Source organism: Exophiala dermatitidis, assembly GCF_000230625.1.
Source record: "Exophiala dermatitidis NIH/UT8656 unplaced genomic scaffold supercont1.8, whole genome shotgun sequence".
Taxonomy (NCBI): domain Eukaryota; kingdom Fungi; phylum Ascomycota; class Eurotiomycetes; order Chaetothyriales; family Herpotrichiellaceae; genus Exophiala; species Exophiala dermatitidis.
The window spans coordinates 1,167,631-1,185,917 of NW_008751653.1; the positions used below are offsets into that span (position 1 = coordinate 1,167,631).

General features: G+C 50.0%; 9 protein-coding genes across 9 annotated transcripts; 4 read left to right on the top strand and 5 right to left on the bottom strand.

Moving 5' to 3' along the window:
• Positions 1-7: 7 nt before the first annotated feature.
• Positions 8-1,615, top strand: HMPREF1120_09163 (aldehyde dehydrogenase (NAD+); the record flags this gene model as incomplete). The annotated part of the gene is made up of 3 exons (XM_009163440.1): positions 8-135; positions 185-384; positions 441-1,615. 3 exons carry the CDS (start codon positions 8-10, stop codon positions 1,613-1,615), a joined length of 1,503 nt encoding a protein of 500 aa, XP_009161688.1.
• A 735-nt stretch (positions 1,616-2,350) lies between these two features.
• HMPREF1120_09164 (AAT family amino acid transporter) lies at positions 2,351-4,043 on the top strand (the record flags this gene model as incomplete). Its single annotated transcript, XM_009163441.1, has 2 exons — positions 2,351-2,614; positions 2,673-4,043. The coding sequence occupies 2 exons, from the start codon at positions 2,351-2,353 to the stop codon at positions 4,041-4,043; spliced, it is 1,635 nt and encodes a 544-aa protein (XP_009161689.1).
• Positions 4,044-4,342: 299 nt separating this feature from the next.
• HMPREF1120_09165 (beta-lactamase) lies at positions 4,343-5,560 on the bottom strand. The gene has a single exon (XM_009163442.1). The coding sequence runs from the start codon at positions 5,476-5,478 to the stop codon at positions 4,540-4,542; it is 939 nt and encodes a 312-aa protein (XP_009161690.1). The 5' UTR covers positions 5,479-5,560; the 3' UTR covers positions 4,343-4,539.
• Positions 5,561-5,859: 299 nt separating this feature from the next.
• Positions 5,860-6,899, top strand: HMPREF1120_09166 (3-oxoacyl-[acyl-carrier protein] reductase; the record flags this gene model as incomplete). Its single annotated transcript, XM_009163443.1, has 2 exons — positions 5,860-6,494; positions 6,566-6,899. The coding sequence occupies 2 exons, from the start codon at positions 5,860-5,862 to the stop codon at positions 6,897-6,899; spliced, it is 969 nt and encodes a 322-aa protein (XP_009161691.1).
• An 845-nt stretch (positions 6,900-7,744) lies between these two features.
• Positions 7,745-8,716, top strand: HMPREF1120_09167 (uncharacterized protein; the record flags this gene model as incomplete). Its single annotated transcript, XM_009163444.1, has 1 exon — positions 7,745-8,716. The coding sequence occupies one exon, from the start codon at positions 7,745-7,747 to the stop codon at positions 8,714-8,716; it is 972 nt and encodes a 323-aa protein (XP_009161692.1).
• Positions 8,717-9,453: 737 nt separating this feature from the next.
• Positions 9,454-11,586, bottom strand: HMPREF1120_09168 (MFS transporter, SP family, general alpha glucoside:H+ symporter). Its single transcript, XM_009163445.1, has 4 exons — positions 11,253-11,586; positions 10,727-11,205; positions 10,334-10,671; positions 9,454-10,281 (listed from the first exon to the last, which is right to left on the bottom strand). The coding sequence occupies exons 1-4, from the start codon at positions 11,463-11,465 to the stop codon at positions 9,701-9,703; spliced, it is 1,611 nt and encodes a 536-aa protein (XP_009161693.1). The 5' UTR covers positions 11,466-11,586; the 3' UTR covers positions 9,454-9,700.
• Positions 11,587-11,891: 305 nt separating this feature from the next.
• HMPREF1120_09169 (uncharacterized protein) lies at positions 11,892-13,527 on the bottom strand. Its single transcript, XM_009163446.1, has one exon. The coding sequence runs from the start codon at positions 13,424-13,426 to the stop codon at positions 12,617-12,619; it is 810 nt and encodes a 269-aa protein (XP_009161694.1). The 5' UTR covers positions 13,427-13,527; the 3' UTR covers positions 11,892-12,616.
• A 614-nt stretch (positions 13,528-14,141) lies between these two features.
• Positions 14,142-16,135, bottom strand: HMPREF1120_09170 (uncharacterized protein). Its single transcript, XM_009163447.1, has 2 exons — positions 15,631-16,135; positions 14,142-15,577 (listed from the first exon to the last, which is right to left on the bottom strand). The coding sequence occupies exons 1-2, from the start codon at positions 16,112-16,114 to the stop codon at positions 14,799-14,801; spliced, it is 1,263 nt and encodes a 420-aa protein (XP_009161695.1). The 5' UTR covers positions 16,115-16,135; the 3' UTR covers positions 14,142-14,798.
• A 347-nt stretch (positions 16,136-16,482) lies between these two features.
• On the bottom strand, positions 16,483-17,295 carry HMPREF1120_09171 (uncharacterized protein; the record flags this gene model as incomplete). The annotated part of the gene is made up of 1 exon (XM_009163448.1): positions 16,483-17,295. The coding sequence occupies one exon, from the start codon at positions 17,293-17,295 to the stop codon at positions 16,483-16,485; it is 813 nt and encodes a 270-aa protein (XP_009161696.1).
• Positions 17,296-18,287: the final 992 nt, after the last annotated feature.

Sequence of the window (18,287 nt, forward strand, 5' to 3'; positions counted from 1 at the left end):
TGTAACCATGGCGTCGCTATTCCAAGACTTGACCACTCCTAATGGACTCAAATACCAACAACCACTGGGTCTCTTTATCAACAATGAGTTCGTCCAAGGCTCATCTGGGGAGAAAATCACTTCGGTCGACCCTGCGTAAGTCATCCCACTGAATCCTCGGCGTCAGATTCTGATTGTATATCAGGACAGAAGAACCCATAGCTAGCGTGGAAGCAGCTTCGGCCCAAGATGTGGACAAAGCCGTCCAAGCTGCGCGGAAAGCGCTGAAACATCCATCTTGGAAGCTTCTATCAGGCACAGACCGTGGCAGACTGATGGCCAAGCTATCTGACTTGATCGAGGAGAAGAAAGAACTCTTCGCGGCCATTGATGCTTGGGATAACGGTCAGTAACCTTCGGTAAAGGGTTTTGAAAGTACTTCCCATTGACGAGTGACAAAGGCAAGCCCTATTCTCAGGCATTGAATGAGGATCTTCCAGAAGCAATCAACACTATTAGGTATTATTCAGGTTGGTGTGATAAAGTGCACGGCCAAACAATTCCTACAACACCGGAAAAGTTCGCCTACACCATCCGACAGCCGATTGGTGTTGTAGGACAGATTATCCCATGGAATTATCCTCTGTCGATGGCAGCCTGGAAACTTGGACCTGCTCTGGCTTGTGGAAACACCGTCGTTCTCAAAGCTGCCGAGCAAACGCCGTTAAGCATTCTTGTGCTCGGTCAGCTTGTCAAAGAGGCCGGCTTCCCACCTGGAGTGGTGAACTTCATCAACGGCTATGGAAGAGAGGCCGGCAGTGCGTTAGTTGAACATCCTCTGGTTGACAAAGTCGCCTTTACGGGATCAACAATCACAGCCAGAAGTATCATGGCCTCGGCAGCAAAGAGCCTGAAGAACATTACCTTGGAGACTGGTGGAAAGTCTCCTTTATTGGTCTTTGACGACGCAGATTTGGATCAAGCCGTGAAGTGGGCTCATTACGGTATTATGTCCAACCAAGGCCAGATTTGCACAGCGACATCACGTATCCTAGTGCAGCGGGGCATCTACGATACATTCATCGCCAAGTACAAGGAAGCTGTTGAGAAGTTGTCCAAGGTGGGAAATCAATGGGACGAAGCGACTTTCCAGGGACCGCAAGTGTCGAAAGCACAGTACGACCGAATCCTGTCCTACGTCAATGTTGGCAAGGAAGAGGGAGCAACTCTGCTCATGGGAGGCACCGGATGTCCTATCAACGACAAGGGCTATTTCGTTAAGCCCACCGTGTTTACAGATGTAAAGGATTCCATGCGGATCTATCAAGAAGAAGTATTCGGTCCTTTTGCTGTCATTTCGACCTTTGATGACGAAGAGGAAGCAATCTCGAGGGCCAACAACAGCACTTACGGGCTCGGTTCTGCCATTTTCACGAACGATCTCCGGAGAGCACACCGAGTGGCTGCCGAGATCGAGGCTGGCATGGTGTGGATCAACAGCAGCCAAGATTGTGACTTCAGAGTGCCCTTTGGGGGCGTCAAGCAGAGTGGTATCGGACGAGAACTTGGAGAGGCCGGGTTGGAGGCTTATTCCCAGATCAAAGCCATCCATGTAAACATGGGCAACAACCTCTAGGCTCTGAATATTATGTATGTAGCCTAAAGGTTTGATGCATTGTCGTATGTTCTTACCCAGGTGGATCGTCTAGCGATGACTGCGTCATGGAGCCTTGTTCCCGGGGATTCGGGGAGGATTCTGCGGGTCGGTGTTCCGCTCCGAGGGTCGCCAGAGGAAGTACCTACCTTTTCTTGAAAGATATCTCTAACAGTGCCCACGGCCCACAAAGTCACCTGGCCAAGGCTTTCCAATCCACATTGACATACATCTTCGGTTAGTGCTGGGGCTGTCTGCTTCTCTCACCAGAAGGTCGAGCGTGACCCTGGATCGTCAACCGCTGTAGAATTTTTTTATTCTCATCAACGATTGTAAGTAAACAGGAAGGCTGTTCCGACTATGGACGACTGCGATCGACCGCTCCGACCATCCACGGGGATTGAGGCGCTATTTGTTCCACAGTCTGGGGTCGCCTCGACCCAGCGCCTCGTGATAAGAACTTTGCCTTCGGTCATAGCACCGGGACCTACGGAGCCGCACGCCATCTGAAAAAGGGGGAAGGCTGTTCCTTCTATCCAGCTGGAGGAGATAAATGGGTCCAGCTCTCTCAGCCTCTATTTGATATCCATTGTGGTTTGTTCTTGTTATACCATTTGGATCATTCCACCCTTTCCATGATTCCTCCCTCTGTCCCTTTCAGTTCAATCTTTCTAAGAGCCGCAGCACGGTATGGATTATACCCCGAAGGAAAAAGACATGACTGCGGAGTCTGCGGTAGACATTGAGCCAGGGCTTCAACCCGTCAACACGGCGCAGACGGTACAGATTGGATATGACAATGACCTGGCTGCAATCCCAACCACCCAGCGTGGGTTGAAATCTCGACATGCTCAGATGATAGCTCTTGGTGGCACCATCGGTACAGGATTGTTTGTTGGGTCAGGCCAAGCACTCCTGATCGGAGGCCCGTTGTTTTTCGTTCTCGGCTACTGCATTATCACCATTTTGGTATACGGGATTGTGAGCTGCCATGATCCTCAGGACAGCCTGCAGGTTACTGATTTATTCCTCTCTCCAGGTCACCGCAACAACGGAAATGAGCTCCTACCTTCCAGTCGTGGGATCTTCAATGGCATACTACGGCAACCGATTCTACTCTCGCAGCATTGGGGTCGCACTTGGCTGGCTCTACTTCTATGTGTTCGCAATCTCGGTACCCGCAGAGATTACCGCAGCCAGTATCGTGGTGGAGTATTGGCACCCTGATGTACACATTGCGGTCTGGATTACCATCTTCATGGTTGTTATCATCGGACTGAATTGTTTTCCTGTGAAATACTACGGGGAAACGGAGTTCTGGTTCGCCTCCCTGAAAGTCTTTGGTATTATAGGCCTCCTGATCATGGCCGTTGTGCTGATCTTCGGTGGTGGTCCGAATCATCAAAGACTCGGCTTCCACTATTGGAAGGACCCGGGTCTTGTCAACGAGTACCTGGTGACTGGATCTACGGGTCGGCTCTGTGCTTTCGTGGGAACAACAACATTCTCAGTTTTTGCTTTTGCTTTTGCTCCAGAGCTGCTCGTTGTGACAGGCGGTGAGATGCAATCTCCACGGAGGAATCTGCCGCGAGCCGGAAAGCGTTACTTCTGGCGTCTCATCACATTTTACGTTTTGGGCTCTTTGGCCATCAGCATGATCATCTCCAGTGACGACGACCGGCTCCTCAGCGGTGGCAAGGGCGCAGGTGCCTCTCCTTGGGCCATCGCAGCGAAGAACGCCGGCATCAACGGGCTTGATTCCGTCATTAACGCAGTTATCCTGACCTCGGCGTGGTCGGCTGGAAACTCCTACCTCTTTCTCGCCAGCCGTGCTCTCTTCTCGATGGCACAGAGTGGCAATGCACCAAAAGTCTTCCTCAAATGCACGTCATCCGGCATTCCTTACGTTGCAACGGCGACTTGCGCTGTCTTCTGTCTTCTCGCATACATGAATGTTTCTTCTTCCAGCTCCACAGTCTTCAACTGGTTTGTCAATCTCATCAACATGGGTGCCTACAACAGCTGGATTATGATCTGCATCGTCTATCTGCGCTTCCGCAAGGTCACCGCTGCTCAGAAGATCACCGACCTTCCCTACCGATCCCGCCTACAACCGATCATGTCCTATGTCAGTGGCAGCGTCCTTACACTATTGCTCATCTTGGGTGGATTCAAAAATTTTGTCAATGGGAATTGGAACACGTCAAACTTCATCACCAGCTACGTTGGAATTCCAATCTTCTTGGCTTTCTGGCTCGGCCACAAATTTCTTCGTGCCAGGAATGAGCCCTGGGCGATCCCGTTAGAGGAAGTCGATATGCATTCCGGACTGGACGAAGTCATTGCTCGAGAAGGGCCGCCTCGAGGGCGAGAGACCTGGCTTGATAAATTCAAGGCCCTGTGGGAATAAAAGTATACTGGGGTTTACGAAATACTAGATTTAGAGCCATTTGTGAGCAAGGCGGTCCTTTTGTCAATAGAATCACGTCAGTGTACATAGATGATAGACCGGCTGAATGGGATAGCTGCATAGAGTTGGAAGAGGCCTTTTAGTTTCTCTTGATCGTCGATACCCAACTGCTATGCCAAATCATAAAATTGTAACCTTGTGAGAAATGTTGCGTGACTATTAGCAGGGAGCCACTTTTTACACTACTAGACTTGGGTACAGTTAGCTCCAATCCGTGTGGACACCAGCCGCTGTCTGAATGTGACGAATCAATTTATTCCATGTGCTCTCTCACCTAGCAGGCTACCTATATACTCTGTCTTCTACTAGCAACTTTATGCTATTGTGAGTAACTGCTTCAACCTTCAACTTCTCGAGCTGCAGCTAAAACCTCCATTATAGAGCAAGACAGCAAAGATAACAGCAGCCCACTTCTGAGTTCCGACTGCCAGGGACATCAAACTTTTCGTGGATTTGATTGCAGCAAAAATCCTTCAAGAGTCTCTCGAGTCCTCTCGGCCACACGGTGATGTCTATTCTCTTCCCATTTCTTGCCACCCGCCCCATACTGATTGCTCAGATGGCCCAAAAAGAAGTCGTGGTTCTTTGTACACTGGGGGAATGCATTCTTGAAAGTGTCGTAGATATCTTGAATTTGTAGCTCCTCTTTGGCGTTCGTGATCTTCTGCTCAAACAGATTGAGATACTTGTGCATATGGGCGAGATCTTTCTCTTTGTCAAATTCCTGCCCCGCCTGGATATGTCCGGTGATGATCTTGACAGGGTTGAGTCCCTCGATCAGTTGTAGGGTCAACCTCCAAGCATGCAAGATCGCCGGAGTCTCGATCTCTTCCACCCATGCATGATACGAGTGAGCATACATGGCGTCACCCGTTATGACCACTCTTTCCCGCGGTAACCAGAACAAGGTGTGATCCACAGAGTCACCTTGCACTGGTCCGAGAAGGATCACTGGACGATCCTCATTTCCAGGCAGTAGGAAAAAGGAGTAGTTGTAGACTTCAGGTCGTTTTGGATTGCGTGGTACAACATCTCCAAAGATGGAAGGCCAGAATTCGACCTTTTCGTCATATTCGCGGTCGATTGCCTCCCGCACATACGAATGTGCGTAGAACTTGGCCAGCGGCCATTCATCAAGGATTGGGTTTGCGGAGAAATAGTGGTCCGGATGGTGGTGGGTTGCAAAAACAGCCACCACCGGCTTCGAAGTTTTGGCCTTTGTAAATTCGACGACGGCCTTGGAGTCTGGAATTAGCAGAGGAGGGTCAATGATGACGGAAGCTTCTTTTCCGACTATCAAGCTGGTCACTGACTCGAGACCTTTCTCCGAGCTGACCTTGGTGTAAAGCTCTAGTGGTGCTGATTCGGTGGCCATTTTGGAGGGGAGAGAATTTGCTGTTGCCTCAACCAGGGCCCAGACTGTCGATATGGGCAAAGTATATAAACCCCTCTACCAGCGGGGATTACCTCTTGCGGAACGGTTCGGCAGATACATTGTTGGTGTAAGGCCATCCATGTGGAGCTCCATCAGACCCGTGGACGATCCCCCACATGAGTCTCCACAGGCTGGGGGCTGGAGAGGCGGTGTATTACCCGACAAAGGTATGGTATTCTTTCGATTCGGATCCTCAATTGCGACAGCAGTGTATCAGTCCTAGTTTTTAACATATAATTGGTAGTCTGCCTGTTGGGGATTTTCAGCAGACGGAATTTTACATCCTATCTGTCCTTCCCAACTGTTAGGCATAGAGAAAAGATGGCTAGATTTGAGCCCAATCACTCTTCTCTGGACTATAACACACTCAAAGACGCTGTCGTGGTCGTGTCCGGTGGTGCTTCGGGCATTGGTGCTGCGATAGTCCGATTACTACATGGGCATGGTGCGAAGATTGTTTTTGGAGATCTCGACACCGCCAAAGCAGAAGCGGTGGTTGCATCTACCTCGCCATCTTCCGTCCACTTCGTGATGACAGACGTTACATCCTACACCGACATTGTCGATCTTTTCAGGTTTGCATTGTCGAAGTACGGGCGTGTGGACCACGCTATTGCAAATGCCGGTCTCATTGAGCAGCCCGGTTGGTTTGACCCCCGGCTTGGTATCGAGGGTGTGGCGCACAAACCGACCACCAAGACATCCGAGGTGAATTTCAATGGTGTCCTATACTTTGCAAATATTGCATGCACATATCTGGCGCATAAGAATCAGGCCGCGGAGAAGAACAGCAAATCCTTGACTCTCCTGAGCAGTGTGGCCGGGTTCAAAGAGACCCCTGGCTTGTTCGTGTATCAGGGCAGCAAGCATGCAGTGATGGGTCTGCTGAGGGCTCTAAGACTGTACGTTCCAGAAGCATACCCAGGTATTCGCATCAATGCCGTGCTACCAAGCATGTAAGTAGCTACCACGGACTCTTTTGTTCTTATTTCTCGAGCCAGCTCTGGCTAACTTTCGGTACCTTCAGGACTTTGACTGGAATGGTCGAAGGCATCAAAGATGGCTGGATGAGTGCTGACTTGCCAGTTAACAAACCAGAAGATGTTGCAACAGCGCTGGTCGGGCTTTGCGTTGCAGGACCAGGGACAGACCCCATCTGGTATGATGAAGAAGAGGCGGAAGGTGTCAAGAAGATGAGCAGCGCTGGCGGCATGGACTGGGACCACCCGTTGGAAACAGGCGTTAATGGCCGGGGTATTTTCATCATGGGTGGAAACTGCTATGACATTGAAGAAGGACTGGATAGAACTGAGGAGCTTTGGCTGGGGAAGAAGGTCAGTGGGTGGTTGCAAAAGGGCTAGCAAAACCTGGGAAATGGCACCCATTGGCTGAAAGAGAAGTGAATGACTTTCCAGACCGAAATGTAACAGTTTGAGATTGTCGATCCGTATTTTCATTCTGGATTGAAGTTGTCTAGTCTGGATAACAGTGGTCAAGGTCGAAAAGTGGTGTCCAAGAGCCTGTGGGTATTGGTGCCAAATTCCGGAAGATCAACGCGTACCGAAAAGATGCAAAGTATCATGGTGAGCAACATCTGTGATAGGCACTCAGTATATCAAAGTTCAGGAAAACCAAACTCTCACACCATCTTGTGGCAACGACTGCAACAAGCCACAGTATCCTTCCAGGCAACCGTTCTATTTGTGGGTTTCCTTGACCTTTTGTTATTTAAGTCAGTTCGTCAACTGTTTAATTGTGCAAACCATCTCTTCGTTGCAAAAGTCTTGCGTCCACCTTCACCTTCGACATTCCAAAACATACTTTCCCGGTGAGAGCACCTCAATAATACACTCGAAACTTCAATCTCAGACTTCTCAATCGGCTCTCCAAATTTCACAATGAGATCTGGCCTCTGAGCCTCTCAACTATACGCTCCAAAGTTCAAACCGGGATCCGCCCTCCTCACGACTATTCGCTTCAAACTCAAACCGAGATCCCATCTTTGAACCTCTCAATCATACTCTCCACTGCAATCCAAGATTCAGTTTTTGAAGCTCTCAATAATGCGCTCCAAACATCAATCTGAGGTCCGATCTCTCATTTTTTGGCTTCATCCTTGATGCTTAGCCTTTCACTCTCACCACTCTCGAGGATCTTATCATCAAAACTGCACTGAGCACCAGTTCTAAGACCAGATTTATCTAAAATGGCAGCCACAATCCCAACTAGGCTGCTTATTCTTTCTGATACACACGGCAAAGACTTTGACTTGGATGATCGACCTAACCAGCATGCAGACGTGGTATTACATTGCGGTGATCTCACTGATGGCTCAAAGCTGGAGGAGTTCAGATCCACGATTAAAATGCTCAAGAATATCAACGTACCACTTAAATTGGTCATCGCTGGGAACCACGACTTCACCATGGATATTCCTGCTTTCAAAGCCAAGCTTGCTGAGGTAGTAACGCCCTTAGAGCCCAGTCTTGTGGCGCGGGAGTACGGAACCTTCGGGCAAGCCAGACAACTATTCGACGATGCAAGAAAAGAAGGTATCGTGTTTTTGGAAGAGGGAACCCATCACTTCACGCTTGATAGTGGAGCTCGTCTCAAGGTCTATGCTAGCCCATATACTCCATCTATGGGCGCATGGGGCTTTCAATACCGCCCAAATAAAGGCCGCCAGTTTCACATCGAAGAAAAAACCGACATCGTTATGACTCACGGCCCGCCAAGAGGAGTTATGGACTTCACTTACAGGGGTGAAAGGGCAGGCTGCCCTCATCTCTTCGCCAGCATTGCCCAGGCGCGGCCACGGATTCATTGCTTTGGTCATGTTCACGAGGGATGGGGCGCAAAGGTGGTTACTTGGAAGGACAGTGGGTTCGATGAGCCGTCTCACTTTACAGCCATCGACAACGAAAACTCTCCTGTCATCGAGAAGTTGGCAACTCTGAGACCAAATTCATTCGATTCAGAAGGGACGGCAGTGGAAAAGCGTCAGAAATTGGAAAAGTTGAGACTGAACAAGTGTGCTACCACAAGCCACTGCAAACAAGACAAGTATCCGCTCCAGGAGGGCAGGGAGACATTATTTGTGAATGCATCAATAATGGGAGGCGAAGAATTTTCGCAGAGGCCCTGGGTAGTGGATATTGAACTTGAAATCATAGATTAGTTCTAAGGTTATGCAGGATAACTACCGCTCAAGCGTGGATAGTACAAATGATATGAGCCGAAAGCGTTTCTTAATGCGGAGCAGGCAGGACAATCATAGACTACCAAAAATTCGGGGAGATCACCAGAGACAAGCTACAAGCCAAGATGAAAAATTGCGAAGTGTGGACGCGAACAAGATACTGCGCCTCTGGAAGCGGAGCGTGGGAAAGTTTAGCAACTGTTGTAGTACAATATCAGCAAAGAAAGCTTCAAAAACAGAGTGACTAGGTGTGGCTACTGCTACAGATACTGTTTACCTAGGTAGATTTCATAACTAGGCGACTGACCGTGTCGGATCTCTGCCATATGTATAAAAACAGTAGTTAGGACAGAACGGGACATCTACCGCCTTTCCTCCGGAGTCTACTGGGAAGTTGTGATACTGGAGAGCGAGAGTGGGTGAGAGAGGAAAGCTCAGGGCACCGCATCAGCGATTCTCTGCAGTGCAATTTCTCTGCTGCGTGTCGAGTAATTTGCCCAACCACCGGAGAAAAAAAGCTGAACCGAGCCATAGAGTCCCGGTGGCACTCATATTGTTGCCAAAACCCGATTTGTGCCGATGAATATGAGTGAGGCGGCTGAGATGATTAAGCTGGAATGCGGCCTGAAGGCTGCACGCATCCAGGATCGATAAGCAGAAAACCCGGGTCTCAATATATTACTTGCTGGTCTAGTCGGAACCTGCTGTATAAGTCATGGAACATAGTATTGTTTGCGGGCCATCCGAAGCAGCTCTAGGGAGGGTCGCGGTTAATGCGTTTGATTTCCAGCTTCTAAGTAGACGCCCTATCTGATCCTCCACCCGAGCTCATCACTGACTGTGCCCATGGGTCGGATTATGTAGAGATTTGAAGGTCACGAGAGGCAGCCAATGACCTTATCCTCAGTCGACGAAAACGCCGCCACAAACAAGCACCACAGTGACATCGGAACAGCGTTTCCGCTATTCGTCGTCGTTGATGTCGACAACCGTCCTCTTCCACTTACGAGCGGGGACACGCCGTTTGAACAAAATGTCAATCTCGCGGTAAGATCGGTGCTTCATCTCTGGAATCCAGATCCAAGCCATGACTGTGCAGACAAACGCAGTGCCGGCCCAGACGTAACCGCACTTGCCACCAAGGTTTGCCTGGTCGGGGTTGAGCATGTAGCTGGCCAGGAAAATACAAGGAATGTTGACTGCATAGTAGGCACCACGTCCGACACCAGTTGTCAATGGCCTCAGACGGATAGAAGACGTCTCTCCGATGATGACCCACGAGGCAGGGGCGGGCCCCAAGCAGAAAAGGACGGAGACGATCAGGCCAAGTGATGCTTGGGCCTGGGTAGCCGCAGTACCACCGCCCACTGAAGCTGCAATACCAAGGGCGACCAAAAACGCGCAGTTGATGAAAGAACCCCAGACATAGATGGTGCGTCGGCCTAGGTAAGTTGTGAGGATCCAGGAGAGCATAACCATGATCCACTGGAGGGCGGAAGTAATGAGACCGAGGGCGAATGCAGTATTGTCGCTCATGCCGGCACCTGCGCTTGCGTTAGTCTTTCAAGAGCTTGTAAAAAGATCGAGAGAACTCACGCTGGAAAAAGTAGACTGCCTGATTAGCGATCAAATTACCGGTCAGATTCTGAGCGGCATACACACCACACACAATGAGTGTGCGGTAGCGGTCGGTCCCTTTCCACAGTTCGATAAGATTGGGCTTCTTCTCGGTCTTTTCAAGCTCAATTGTGCGACGCATCATTGCGACTGAGTCAGCGGGATTATCAGTTGCGCTGGAACGTCCGAGGCGTTTGACGGACTTCTCTGCCTCTTCGAGACGGCCCTTTCGCACCAGCCACCAGGGCGATTCAGGTGCTAGGAAGAGGAGGATGGCAAGGGGAGTAGGGAACATCCATTGGAGAGCGATGGGAACTCTGGTGTTGCTGTTAGCACGGTGCTTCTCTGTCAGAGCCGCAGGAGTGCACGAACCTGTACGACTTGTCGCTGTCCATAGATTGGTAGTGATAGGTGATGCCACCGACAATAATCGATCCAATGGCCCAGAACATCTGCAACATCTGTGTTGCAGGAGCTCTCAATCTCAGTGGCACGATCTCACTGCAGTAGGCGGGTGCATTGGCGATAAAGATGCCCCACGGAATGCCTTCCAGAAGCTGGGACAGTAGCAACACTCCCAGAGAATCACCAAAATAGAAAACAAAGATGAAGGCGTTCAAGGCCATGAGGCCACCAATCGTTGCCCACCGGTATCCGATCCAACTTGTTATAGGACCTGCCAGGAAGACACCAATGAAGGCACCAACTGGTCCGCCACACTGGAATGCTGACTGCCAGGGAGCTGTAATGAACCATTTGTGTTGTTCGGCGTTGTACTTCCCGTAATTCTCGGCGAACTTGGCTGTGGCTATGAAGTTTCCCATCAGGAAGACGCAGTATGACTCCATGATCTGTTGACGGTCAGAAAAATGACCTGTCAACTGTGGCAGAGACTTACAATGGTGGATGACATGACGAATGCCCACCAGCTGGCCGCAGGGTAGGCTCGAACAGCCTCAAGCACGCTCATCCGGTGTTCGATGTTCTCTGCCTCGATTGCACCCGCCCTGTTGTAGTCCACCTTCTCGACAACATCTTGAACGGGGGCGACCTTGGCATTCTGCGCCTCGATCTCCGAAAAGGTCGGCTTTTCTGAGCCGATGTTACTCATGGCGGCGGTCTTGCTGAGAAAGTGTGAGGGACAATGGGAACGAGAGAAGAACCTGGTTGTCTGGGACTGCCAAACATTTTATCCCTGAAGACACGCTCTCGGTGGACATCTGATCTTCGCCGGATTGTGAGCGAAGCTTGGATTGCCCACCGGACCCAGACCTTGACCTCCACTACCCCAGCTTCTCCGCGTTACTCCATTCTGGGCATTTGTCCGGCGGCAACGTCGCATTCGCTTCAAGTTCACCCCGGCCGAAGTAACCTTATTTGCCATGCGGCACGGTGTATCTTCTCCCGAGGCTGTCAGTCTACGACGTAGCTTGAATTGTGGCGTGCTCCTGGTCAAGAAGCTTAACCTTCAAGCGACGGGACAATATGCATCGATCTTCCCTGATCGGCCACCTCGCCTGAAATGGAACGGAGTACACTCGATTGACACGGCGGGGTCCGGTTGCTTAGCGTTGCCTGGTTAGTTTCCAGTGGGCCTTTGGGTAGGAATGGTGACAGCAGGAAAGGCTGGCACCAACTTTGGATGGGGGCAAAACAGGAGTTGGCCATAGAGACAGGGACATGGGCCGTCAAAGCCGAGGCCCCAGGACCCACGTAATACAGATAGGGGTTTCGCGCGCACACCGGCTCTAGGCTGCTGCAACGCTAATTGACCTCATCATCAGTGGGCAACCGTTCAACGGTAACTTGGATTTGGATTTGGAAAGTTGCCCCTGGGACTTTCGCTTGGTGATGCTGCCGGCCGCGTGGCAGAATCGCGTGACAATTGCTTAGATGCGGACCCAGATGCTATTTGGGGGAGTCTGATATGAGCCCCGAGGCGTTCGGACCCTCGGTCTAAGTTGTTCCAGTAGCTGGCGCTATTTCCTCACAGAACCTGGAGATAACGTATCGTGCAGTGACACCATCGTTTGTCTTTCGGCTAGCCATGCTCTTCATTTGCCGCAATAATCAGGCTGGATGTGTGCGGGCCAGAATCGATCTGATACTGGGAAAGGTCATGATTGAAGTAGTTCTCATGTACGTCCACTGGTCTATCCATGAGACTTACAGGCTATACCTCCCATGTTGAAAGTTGAGGCTGCGACAGTTTTGATAAACATAAATGGCGCTGGTGCCTAGGTTGTGTATGCACACTTCTAATTACCCACCATCCTCATAAAGCAAAATCTGCTCGGAAAACCCAGGTAGTCTCCTCTTCAAGATCTCGAGCCCAGTCGCCGCTATTGGTCTAATCGACCGTCCACCAGTATTCCGGAACTCGCTGCGGAATGGGTACATCTTCAATGCCTTAACGCCATTCTCCTTTGCATCTTCCATCTCGATCAACTTCCTTTTGCGGCGGACCAGTTGAGGAGCAGGGGCCAGTAATGGCGATCGAAGTGTTGAGGATGCGCGTTGTTCTAGCTCAAGATGACGTACACTTGGACTCTCTGTCAACATGCCGCCTGGCACGATATGTTCTTTCAAGCTCTTGTAGTGTGCTGTGTCAACGGTAGCGCTAATTGGCTCAGACTCGTGGACTGCAACGTTATCTAGAGTGGTGGTGGCAGCAGACGTTGAACCGGGGCTCCCATAACTCGTGAAGGTGCTGATAGTGCTGGGAGTGAATGTCTGACCGGGCGGAAACAGAAGTGGCTCACTGTCGGTGGGGATATATGTCTTTGCGTAGATCTCAATTAGGACAGGATCTCGCACTGCCCATGATGGTGCGGTAAGCAGCGTAGCTGGCTCGTCGTCAATGTCGGACTGCGCAAGGAAAGCAGGAGCAGGAGAAGGACTTGGGACTGTAGGCAGGCTACTGCTTTCACCGGAGGTCTCTTGACTCGACACAGATAGCTGAAGCAGGAAGTTCGTTCGCGCGAGGATGGTTGGGACGAGGGCTTGGTAAGACGAATCGGACCTTCCTGGAGGCGTCACCAACGTCGTGGTGTCCAGGCATAATAGTGCCATGAAAATGACTTGTAGGGCACATTGCCAGGTGCATCAGACTGAGGAATGAATTCTCAAAGATGTTGAGGAAAATGGTTTAATTTCAAAGATCTGAATTGTTGACTTGCCCAGCTTGCTTGGACGCGCAGTTTCCGGCGCTGGAAGATTAATTGTTCCGGAACTGCGCTGCAGGGTGCCCGTGTTCTGTACTACTGCTAGCATATAAACCCTGCGTCTCAAAGGCCTCATATGGCCGAATTGCAGTCGTCGACAGCTGATCGCGATACAGCCTCTGCTACTCCAGTACAGCTCTGGCCATTCGCACGCCTTGTGTCATTGAATCGGAACGTGAGCGAAAGGTTTTGTTCCGCTGTGCAAGCGTCCTTCAAGATACCTGTCCATGGGCACGCGCAAGAAACAATGGCACGAGTCCGTGAGCAGCACCAGCGTGGTTTCCGACGCCGAAACCCAACAAGCCGTCAGCCCACATAAGCCGGTACTCTACACGGGGAGTATTTGTTTCACTTGGCCCACCCTCCTCGGCAGGGCACTTGAATTCTCGGCGATGGTGACGGCTCTTCCCGAGCCGATGTCGATATTCTCCTGACAGCTCCCCACACTACGAGATCCATCGCAGCTCGACATGCCTTGATCCACCATCGCCCACGAACTCGACGCCTCATTCTGCGGGCTAAGGGTCAGTGACAAAAAGATCGGCGGGTTATCTCGTAGTGGTTACCTCTCTTCACACCCAACTTCCTCAGCTTCTATAAGGATTCAGAGTCTCTAAGCTGGTATAATTATTCTTAAAGGTCTATATAGTACTTACATTGAATTTGGAAGATATTCGACTCCTATAACTTGAGTTTTGGTGGTTTTTGTAAGAGGTGTTTTTAGAGAATTACCCGCCAATCTTTTTGTCACTAACCCTTAGGCATACCATAGGGTCCTTACGCCCTCTCCAAGACATGCCGGCACTTCAATTGTGCCCAACAAGAGTTCAGACCGGGAAGATGTACAGTAGAGAGCAGAAGCAGACTCGGCGCTAACCTCTGGCTCGCGTCTTGTTAAGCTTGGTCTTTGTTGATCCCAATACACAATGGTCAGCAGGCGACGCTGCGGCAGCCCTTGATACCATCCTTGGACTAGGGCGGAAGCATCGATGACTGATCCCTGAGAGGACGACAAAGTGTTATGAGGATGTTGAGCCACGAAGTTAGTGGTCCATTTGGGAACAACTTCGCTGATGAATGTACAGACTCACGCTAGAATAGTACGAGGAAAACATACTGAATACCTCCGCGTTATTGCTCGATCACCGTCAGACCAGTGCAAGAGCCATGTAGTTAACGACAACTAACTTATAGAGATAAGTTCGGACAGATATTTGGCATCAGTTCGAGCCCCCAGGCCTGCCCTTCTGTTTCAACCTCTCTGCCGCCAGTTTGAAAGCAAGTGGAGTCTGCGAAAAGGGGACAGTTGATCCATCGGACTTTACGGAAGAATGTTGTGTTCCCTGTTTGATGGCATCCTTTTCATGCATATCCGTCCTTGTGTCCGATCTTGCTTCGGGATCTGGCACGGCTTGTGCTTCTGAATACGGCCAGCAATCTTTGAGAAATCGTCGCTTACCAGGTGAGGTAGAATGAGATGCCCACCTAACGTGGCTCTTTTCTGACGGAGTGCTGGGGTCTCGAGGTTCTGCGACATAATCGGCCCAAGGTATCTCGGGCAGAAGAGATTGTTTCGTAGTGTGCGCAGCAGCACGGTCCTCATGCCCCTGGCCAGCCACACGCGCTGGTGGATCCGTCGTCAATCTCTTCCTGCGGTCCGGGAGTTTATCGCTATTGCTAGAAGTCTCCTCACTTGCAGCTCCTCGCTTGACCCCTTTCTCTTCCCGTTGGGCGCCGATTTTTTTAAGATCAGTGATTATTTCCATATTGTAAGATATCCTCTCATAGTCCAGAAGCAGTGGGCCTGCTAAGCAAGACAGCGCCTTCATGGTGTGATCAACAACCATTTCGCGAAGTCTGGGCATGGCTTGGGAGCGTGAGGAGGAGTTGTCGTCGTCTTCTTCGTCGGTATCGGAACATTCTGATTGGGGTGAAACGTTTCCAGCGATTTCCTCGCCAGTGATGTTGTAAAAGTGACACAAATATGTGAGCTTATCAACTACGATAAAGCTATAAGCTTGCGGTAACAATATGACATGGGAATGAACGTACCTTTTTTGCGAAGGTCCCAAAATTGGTGGACGTTGCTGGGGAAATGTTTTGGGGAAGGGAATGAAAGCTGTGAGGGAGAGGAAGCACTGAAGATGGGAACTGGGAGTACTTTGTCTCTGGCCCTTGCTGCTCGGGGATTTGTAGATTGAGCCGTTGACAACCGCATGAACTGATTCATTTGGTTATGAAGCTGGTTCATTTGGTCGTGTAGCTGACTGATTTGCTCGTCGACCTTGTTGAATCGTTCGTCGACCTTGTTGAATCGTTCGTCGACCTTGTTGAATCGTTCGTCGACCTTGTTGAATCGTTCGTCGACCTCGTTGAATCGTTCGTCAACTTTGAGAAATCGTTCGTCAACTTGTCGGGATTGCTCATCAACTTTGATTTCGAGTCTCTCCAAACGCTCATCAACATTTCTGAACTCCCTCCGGATGCCATTGTCGCGCCTGTCAAGGGCAGCCTCGACAATTTGTTGAGTCGACATACTGGCAGAGACACAAGGTCCGTCGAGGCTGTGGGTGATATGGTGGTTGCAGATGTTTAGGTGTTGAGGTGGCCAGGGCGCAGTCTTGTGACGTGGCAGGTGGCGGTTCTCGGGGTACCTTCCTAAAGCCGACGGGAGCTGTCTAAACTTCAAGTTCGCTCCAGTACAATGTCTAAAGTAGAGGAAATCGAAATAGTTCATTAAGGAGATGGAAAAGCTTAAGCGATAAGAAGAGTCAAGGAGGCGGTATTGAATGAAATTTGCAAGGCAAAGAAGTTGACTTTGAAACCAAAATCCTTGTCCTCTTCTGGTCGATGTTTCAAACTGACAGTCCAGGCGCTGTGATATGAAATGTGGCAACCCCTGTTTCAGCGGGTGTTCTCTTTTTCAAGCTCTCTCACAAGATCACCAGCAGACGCAAATCCCTTGGTCCAGCATTTCTCGATGATAGAACCCAGCCATACCTCGCTTGTTGACGGAAGTGTTTCCCGTCGAGGCCAAGTCGTCGGATCACCCACTTCCTGCCAGTCTTGATAGATATCAAACGAACAATGTTGACCAGTTATGATCTCAAACATTAATGCCCCAAATTGTCCGATGTCGGTTAGAATAGAAAATCCATATTTGTCGCAGCCTTTGAGGTCCCATTCAGGTGGCATCAAAGAAGATTCAGAGAGGTCAATAAGCTTAATATTCATATTATCGTCATACACGATGTTATCCAGCCGGATATCACAGATAAGAACACGTTTTGTATGTGCGAAGGCCATGGTACGCGCCAATTGAAGGATCCAGGAGAGCTGAAGGGGCCTTTCTGGCTTGATTTCACTCAGGTGCTGCCGTAGGTCGCCATTCATCAACGGCATCTGGATTGAGGGTTCTTCGGAATCGACATTGTAACAACGGATGATCCCAGGATAGTCGCCTAGCCTTTCGTAGATAGCCTTCTCGTGCCTAAAAGACGCGACGGCCACGGCGAGCTCGTTGTAGCTGTCTTCATTGTGGTTCAATATTCTGTCATGAACAGGCACTCCATCAATTTCGAACAACTTCGATATCCGAGGAATTTTGAAAGCATATCCTCCTCGATTGACAACAATTCCTGCACCACCCACTCCAATAACCTCCTCTTTCACAATTGTGCCGTCCATATACAGGTGTTTTGCGATGTGCGATGACATGGATGGGCTGAGGACGTCTGTAGATGGGACTCGGGCTGCAGGCTGGGAGACCAGTGGTAAAAGCTTCGATCACACAATGGTTGTTTCTACCTAGATAGAGATCACTTCAGACAAAAGGCATTGTTGAATATTGCTGCTTACCATAGGTAACAATAGGCCATTGGCGCACTTTCTTGGCAATGCACCTGTCCAGGTTTCACCTACTTTTGTGCCCCTACTCGTCTACCACAACTTATGTCTCTCCTAGGTACAGTATGTTAACATCCCAGAGCTGATGCCTACTTTCACTACTAGAGCCCAGTGGGAAGGCGGGGGCCGCTAAGTGTCAATGGAGAACCTTATCAATGCTGGGATGATAGTATCTGCCGGACAACTTGGCACACATAATTGTACGGTACCCTACACATTCAAAAGTAAAGATATTCGCATCGACACCTAGCGATAATCGATTCCCACTCTTTTCGCACCATAGAGAGAAGCTTACTGGATTCAATTATCTGCCATGCCGAATCCAAAAGGTTGTGGCTGCAAAATAGAACACTAAACCAAACTCTCAAACTCCGTGCCTGTTGACTTATATCCCCAAAACCTCTCGCCGGTGTCGCTGGTTGTCAGACTTATGGATGATTTGTGTGAGTCGTGCAAATTCCCAACGCATTCCATCCGATCATCCAGCTGGATTTCTCTGCGTTGTAACCCAAGCGTACGCTGTGTCTTGTGCCCTTAGGACATCTTCCGCTGTTGAGTAGAGTTTTTGCCAGCAGCCCATCATAATCAAACCGCCTGAGATACCTTCCACCCGAGGAAATATGCCCTGCCCAAGCATGCCGATAACCCGCTCTTCGTATTGCCACTTGTCTTCCTCGGGTAAATTGTCTGATTTGTAAGGCCAGTGCCTTAGGGTTTAGGGTTTAGGGTTTAGGGTTTAGGGTTTAGGGTTTAGGGTTTAGGGTTTAGGGTTTAGGGTTTAGGGTTTAGGGTTTAGGGTTTAG